This window comes from Salvelinus sp. IW2-2015, unplaced genomic scaffold (genome assembly GCF_002910315.2).
Source record: "Salvelinus sp. IW2-2015 unplaced genomic scaffold, ASM291031v2 Un_scaffold1899, whole genome shotgun sequence".
In the NCBI taxonomy this organism is placed as follows: domain Eukaryota; kingdom Metazoa; phylum Chordata; class Actinopteri; order Salmoniformes; family Salmonidae; genus Salvelinus; species Salvelinus sp. IW2-2015.
In genome coordinates this window covers 120,544-128,047 of record NW_019943260.1, presented here as the reverse complement: position 1 = coordinate 128,047, position 7,504 = coordinate 120,544, and the positions used below count along the sequence as shown (strand labels likewise).

The window sequence follows — 7,504 nt, the reverse complement described above, 5'->3', positions numbered from 1 at the left end:
TATTATGGGAAGCTTGTGGAAGGCTACCCGAAACATTTGACCCAAGTTAAACAATTTAAAGGCAATGCTACCAAATACTAATTGAGTGTATGTAAACTTCTGACCCACTGGGAATGTGATGAAAGTAATGAAAGCTGAAATAAATCATTCTCTCTACTATTATTCTSACATTTCACATTCTTAAAATAAAGTGGTGTTCCTAACTGACCTAACACAGGGAATTTTTACTAGGGTTAAATGTCAGGAATTGTGTAAAACTGAGTTTAAATGTCTTTAGCTAAGGTGTATGTAAACTTCKGACTTCAACTGTAAATCATCACAAGAGGAAGGCAGAATAGGGGATGGTGTATTGTTCATACACTCAATAAARTTCAGAGGTAAGATAGCATTTTTTCTAATGTGTCCAGTATTACCCTGCGCTATGGGCAACAAAATATTAAAAAAAAAATACAGCATTGGTGATCAGATACAGCAACATAAACAATAGAGGATTTGTGAATAGAAAGCCACTGTAATAATCAGGCCCAGAGTAAGGCCACAGTTATGGGTGGGCCCAGTAACATGTTGGATAAAGTACGTAGAGCTCAAAAGATTAATCAATTCAATGGCCTTGGAGTCAGTCTCTTTGRCAACATGAATATGAAAAATCGCCCAACACAATCATTTTATCATAGTTCTCAAGGACAACAGACAATTCTTCAGAGACATCAGTAAAAAAAAAATGCGGGGCAGTATTTTGGTGGCCTAGACAGGGTTATAGCCAGCACTGGTGGCTGACATTTAAACAGTATAGCAGGATGGTCAAAAGACCCAAAGTCGTCAAATGAAATGCCCTTACAGCTGAGAGCATTAGTAAAAAANACTGGTGGCTGACATTTAAACAGTATAGCAGGATGGTCAAAAGACCCAAAGTCGTCAAATGAAATGCCCTTACAGCTGAGAGCATTAGTAAAAAATGGAGGCTGAACCCCCCCCCCCACCTTTTCCCCTTTTCTGGGGCGAGGCTTCAATAAGAGCGGCACTACAGTCTGAAGACAGCCATGTTTCAGTGAGAAAAATGCAATCAACTTTGCGCTCAGTAATGAGGTAATTCACGAGAAAGGTTTTACTAGTGTTTGCTCTTGGATTTAAATGCGCCATATTCAAAGAGTATGGGCCACTCTGCCCCTGGGGCATCTGCCGTGAGGTAACCAATGGAATAACAACCAAATGATTAACGTTACAACCACTTTTTTCCTCCAATCTATCAGAATGGTAAGATATGACACGCGGTGTTAGAGGAACATAAATTAAGTTACACACAATAACCATAGAGCCATTTCTACAGGACTTGATGTACTTTCGAAGTCCTCTGTTGCTTATTCTGACAGGAAGGACTGGAGCACTACCAGACCCTGTCCATCAGTCTCTAAAACAGTCTCTATAACCATTCAAGAGGTCAAGAGGTCAGTCAGGGGGTGAAAGCAAAGATGGTGGATAAATGAAGATGTCTTACTCAGGCGGTTTACCATTGAAAAACATTGTCACAGTTTACTTAACTGTGTGTGTTTCCCATAGACACCAATACGACCGAAGCTGGGTCTGGTCTACTTAGTTCAGTGACTGTATAAGGACCCAGTGATATGTCTCGCTTCCTCTTCCGTCTCCGGTGAAAGGATATTAGGTCAAAGTTCAAAGATCATGGTTGATTTGGTATTTTGTTCCTCCATACACTGCTTGCTTTAGAGGTTAGACTTTAAAAAAAATGTTGAATAGAGCGTACAACATAACTACAGTTAATGCATACAATTTAGTATGCAGGACCCACTGGGCACACACTGGTTGAATCAATGTAATTTCCACATAATTTCAATGAAATTACGTTGAACCAATGTGGAATAGACGTTGAATTGACATCTGTGCCCCGTGGGAAATGTCTTGTTGTACAACTGCATTCTTTAAAGGTCTCATTTACAAAAATATTTGGCAGTGGCTGTGTTTGATCAAATATAAAAGCGACAAAAAAGAGGATGAGATGCGAGTATTGTTTCTGTCTCACTGGAGAGTTCTAAGTGTTGTCAAACATTGAGGCCTCCATTTTCCCGAATGTGAGTTAAACAAGCTCTTCTTGACAAAAGCCAGAGACCAGGTTGAAATACTACGATGTCAAATCAAACAGTAAATAAAAGACKAATCTTCTCTGGAGCGGCCACCATTAGGATAGTAAGGTGTGTGTGTGTGTGTGTCTGTGCCCAATTTCAGATTGCTCAGGTACTCAAAACAAAGGATGCCCCATGTGGAGCTAGTTCTGTTTGATTGACTCTTTGACTCTTCCCAGTCTATCTTTAATTGGATCCAACAGTGCTGTTTGTTTGGTTTCCAGCATACAAAGATTCCATTTCCACAGAATTTACTGCTAGACTGTCAGGTTTCATCCTCAGACCTTATCTTTCCGTCTGTCTGCTTGTCCCTATGTGTGTGTGTGTGTGTATGTGCGTGCATGAGAGTTTACCTGTGCGTGTGTGTGTGTGTGTGTGTGCATGAGAGTATACCTGTGCTGTGGGTGTGTGGGTGCTCTGTCTTTGATTCTGTGTATCAAAGGCCCACAGTAGGCCTATAAGTGGTCAGGTCGTGGTCATGCCCATGCAGGTGAGGATTAACTCCTTTGACTATTTTATTTTACCTTTATTTAACTAGGCAAGTCAGTTAAGAACAAATTCTTATTTTCAATGACGGCCTAGGAACAGTGGGTTAACTGCCTGTTCAGGGGCAGAACGACAGATTTGTACRTTGTCAGCTCGGGGATTTGAACTTGCAACCTTTCAGTTACTAGTCCAACGCTCTAACCACTAGGCTACCCTGCCGACTAACTTCAAAGTCAGATGAAAAGAGATGTTGGACTGCAGTCCTACTGTGCAACACAACTTGTAAAGGTATAGAGTTGACCTCCAGACACCTGGGGCCTCATTTATTTCTGTTTTGATGTTAAGGTTATAAAAAACTGTCATAAATAATGCACTGCGCCAAATTATTAGCAGGCTACCGTTATTTGACTGAATTCTYAAAAAGTGGGACACTTTGCATTTCCGTCTCCTGTAACCTCTTCAGACATCTATCCAACACATGATGCATTTTCTGAAATCCTCAGATGTTTCTGTTGAGGTGTGGGGCAGAATGTTTTAATCTTTAGCGGTGACTTTTTTTTWAACAAAAAATGCATGCCTAGGCCGCCTATAGCAGTTGCCAAACACTGGCTGCACATTCTGCAAGATTGTCGATTGAACAATTTAAAAGTACATGCTGCCTATAGCCCACGCTTCTATGCAAAAGACAAATTGTTTTTCAATATTTTGTTTGTCAATACATGATTGTGTTTCTATCTCCTGCCTTGGTCTAGGCTCTGAGATTAAATAGTATATGTCGCGCTCCTATCGCACAGCAATATTGCAGCCTAACGTTACTGTCATAGGCTACCGGTCTATTTACTTTCGAGCATGGTTGGCTATTAAATGAGCGATGGATAAATGGTAGCCTTCTATTTGTTGTATAGAGGGAATAAACTAGTTATGTCAGAAAAGTAGAGACATGCCTTGCTATTTAGGCCTATATAATTGAAGTAAATACAGGCTATTAGGTGAGATGCTGCTTGTAATCTTCTTCCAAATGGCAAATGCATCTGTTTTATGTAGGCATACGTTTTAGTGTTTTTTAGCCTACCATTATTATAATTCTGTGCATCAAAACACCTCAATTTTCCTCAAAATAACAATGTTTGCTTGCAATACAGTTGATCAACCACTAGAAGTTCTGAGTATGCATGGCCTTAGATATGCATGGAGATACAGTTGAAGTCGGAAGTTACATACACATAGCCGAATACATTTAAACTCAGTTTCACTATTCTGACATTTAATACAAGTAAAAATTCCCTGTCTTAGGTCAGTTAGGATCACCATTTTATTTAAATAATGTGAAATGTCAGAATAGTAGTAGAGAGAATGATTTATTTCAGGTTTTATTTCTTTCATCACATTCCCAGTGGGTCAGAAGTTTACATACACTCAATTAGTATTTGTTAGTATTGCCTTTAAATTGTTTAACTTGGGTCAAAGTTTCAGGTAGCCTTCCACAAGCTTCCCACAGTAAGTTGGGTGAATTTTGGCACATTCCTCCTGACAGAGCTGGTGTAACGGAGTCAGGTTTGTAGGCCTGCTTGCACACGTTTTTCAGTTCTGCCCATACATTTTCTATGGGATTGAGGTCAGGGATTTGTGATGGCCACTCCAATATCTTGACTTTGTTGTTAAGCCATTTTGCCACAACTTTGGAAGTATGCTTGGGGTCATTGTCCATTTGGAAGACCCATTTGCGACAAGCTTTAACTTCCTGACTGATGTCTTGAAATGTTGCTTCAATATATCCACATAGTTTTCCTGTCTTATGATGCACTGTTTTTGAATAGTGCACACAGTCCCTCCTGCAGCAAAGCACCCCACAACACGATGCTGCCACCCGTGCTTCTTGGTTGGGATGGTGTTCTTCGGGTGCAAGCCTTCCCCTTTTTCCTCCAAACATAATGATGATCATTATGAGCCAAACAGTTCTTTTTTGTTTCATCAGACCAGAGGATATTTGCGCCAAAAAGCACGATCTTGGTCTCCATGTGCAGTTGCAAACTGTAGTCTGGCTTTTTTAGTGGCGGTTTTGGAGCAGTGCTTTTCCTTGCTGAGCGGCCTTTCAGGTTGTCGACTCGTTTACTCTGGGATATAGATATCTTTGTTACCTGTTTCCTCACGCATCTTCACAAGGTCCTTTGCTGTTGTTCTGGATTGATTTGCACTTTTCGCACCAAAGCACGTTCATCTCTAGGAGACAGAACGCGTCTCCTTCCTGAGCGTATGACGGCTACGTGGTCCCATGGTGTTTATACTTGCGTACTATGGTTTGTACAGATGAACGTGGTACCTTCAGGCGTTTGGATTACTCCCAATGATGAAACTAGACTGTGGAGTCTACAATTATTTTTCTGAGGTCTTGGCTGATTTTTAAATATTTTCCCATGATTTCAAGCAAAGAGGCACCGAGTTTGAAGGTAGGCCTTGAAATGCATCCACAGGTACACTCCAATTGACTCAAATGATGTCAATTAGCCTATCAGAAGCTTCTAAAGCGATGACATCATTTTCTGGTATTTTCCAAGCTGTTTAAAAGCAAGTCAATTTAGTGTGTAAACTCTGACCCACTGGAATTGTGATACAGTGAATGGTAAGTGAAATAATCTTCCTAAACAATTGTTGGAAATGACTTGTGTCAATGCATAAAGTATATGTCCTAACCGACTGTCCAAACTTATAGTTTGTTAACAACGAAATTTGTGAGTGGTTAAATAAATTTAAAGTTTTATGAACTCAATAATGACTCCAACCTAAGTGTTTGTAAAATTCCGACTTCAACTCCACACACTTTCCTGTCAAGTTCAAAATGGATAAATACGAACTTTTATAGGAAAACTGGCACACGTGAGATTTAATCTTTTTTGTCCACATGCACCTTTGTCCACATAAATGAGGCCCTGCGATGTTTTGCCCCGAGAAGAAGCACAGCAGGGTAAATCCAGTGTGTGTGCGTGTGTATACACTTGCTTGCGTTTGCATGTGTGTTGGTGTGAGTTTAGCTTTCATATAAGCACTCTTGGCACTTAAAGCCATTATTTCACTGCAGGTACTCCAATTTAATTATTTAATCAGCACGTACCTCCACAATGATAGGTTGGCTGCACAGTGGAGCTCATTAGAAGTACTCCGGCTCTTTTTAAACACCAACTGAGTAATGAAATGCTTGATCAAATCCTCAAGAACCTCAAGTGTTTTCTAATGTTGAATGCATACCAAATGGAACCCTATTCCCTTTATAGTGCAGTACCTTTGCCCAGCACGCATAGGGCTAAAAAGTAGTGCACTATATAGGGAAAGGGGTGCCATTTGGGATGCAATTTGTGTCGCAGGTTCTTTATTGACTAGATTAGTGGATTTAAAGCTACATTCAGTTCATTCTCATTTTGACAGAATGTAAGGAGAGGGTTGGTTTCCCACATGTGTGTGTGAACCTGTATCCATACATAGCATGCATAACAGGCTATTATGATGTATGAAAATGATGGCATCTGAGCAACATCAGGTGTCTTGTCATACAATTAGGCCTACCTTTTTCTCATTTGATTTAAGGGGTTTGGTTATTGAATCAGTACATTAGGCTATTATACATGAAACCGGAGTAGCATTAAACAAATAATAACAAATMGTCACATTTAATATAGGCCAATACAAATCAATTCACCAAATGTATGAAATTGAAGTTGATGTCTCCAGAGCTCACCTGTCGACTGCTATTGCGCTCATTGAATAGATGCTTGAAAACACTGCTGTGACTGGGAAAAAGTTGTGGAACTTGCAGTATGATTCTCCAAAGTACCAATTGCCGTGAGCAGCATATATGAAATTAATCAACGTGTTGAACGCGGCCATTGAGGCGTCAGAGAAAGCCAAGTTGAGTAAAAAGTAGTTTGTCACGGTCCGCATCCTCTTGTGCGCCAATACGATCCAAATCACTATCAGGTTGCCAAAAACTGCCACGGCGAGCACAAGGCTGTACGCGACCGACCATAGCACGATGCGCCAAGGCGGTTGTACAAACTGATTTGTAAAGGTCCTAGTTGTGTTTGATCCGTTGTTTGCCGCAGCCATTCCTCTAGTTACCCTGCCGATATTTACTTGGATTCAATGCCTGGAGGTGGCAGCAGTTGAATTGGCACACACCTTCGCAGCGCACCAAAACGCGCAAGTGCTCTGCTCAATACGGTCACGTTAAGTCCCTCGTCATTTATATTGTTGTTCCCGTCAATACAGGGCCAACGCGTTTGGGAGACAGTCGTGACAACTCCAATAAATAATTGACACTTGAAGAGCGCGGAACTTCTGATCTACATGATAGAGTACTACTTAAATAGGCTACCGATTATTTTCGAACAGTTCTTTGGAAACAGATTATCCTTTGTTTTCGCTACGCATAAGTGAACGTATCCTAGAGATCTGCGCAGCAGTAGGATCCAAAGGGATGGACTGCGCTGAGTCGTGCGCTGCGCGTAGGGAATCAATCAGGTGTTGTTCCATTTAAATTCCCTCACGTCACACTCCACTCCCCTTTCTAATAACAACCTGTCATTCACTTGAACTGTAGACCGTTCAGCTACGCTTTCATACAAACGAGACATAAACATATGGCAAGCATGGAGTTTGATGGCGAGTCACTTATAAATGCCTTACATAATCACGATGAACGACATGCACGCATCAGGCACTGATTAAAGGCCTGCCACATCTGTTGCCTCCATTGACTGAGTCGTTCATTTCACTCATGGTACATCTCCGTGATCAAAGGGCCTTTGTCATTGTCACTGCAAGTATTGAAAATATACGTTTATTAAACAGTCATATTTGATAAATGTGTCTAGTATCTCCGAAATGTG

The 7,504-nt window shown here is 40.8% G+C and overlaps 2 protein-coding genes across 2 annotated transcripts in view; one reads left to right on the top strand and one right to left on the bottom strand.

The window, feature by feature from the left end:
* Positions 1 to 7,104, bottom strand: part of LOC112072351 (neuromedin-K receptor) — a 26,471-nt gene extending 19,367 nt beyond the window's left edge. The window contains exon 1 of the mRNA XM_070439762.1: positions 6,355 to 7,104. Within this exon, the coding sequence (XP_070295863.1) occupies positions 6,355 to 6,722 (368 nt within the window). The 5' untranslated portion in view covers positions 6,723 to 7,104. The remainder of the gene's footprint in view (positions 1 to 6,354) is intronic.
* Positions 5,218 to 7,504, top strand: part of LOC112072352 (N-acyl-aromatic-L-amino acid amidohydrolase (carboxylate-forming) B) — a 27,715-nt gene continuing 25,428 nt past the window's right edge. Inside the window, exon 1 of the mRNA XM_024139751.2 lies at positions 5,218 to 5,244. Coding sequence (XP_023995519.1) covers positions 5,242 to 5,244 — 3 coding nt within the window. The 5' untranslated portion in view covers positions 5,218 to 5,241. The remainder of the gene's footprint in view (positions 5,245 to 7,504) is intronic.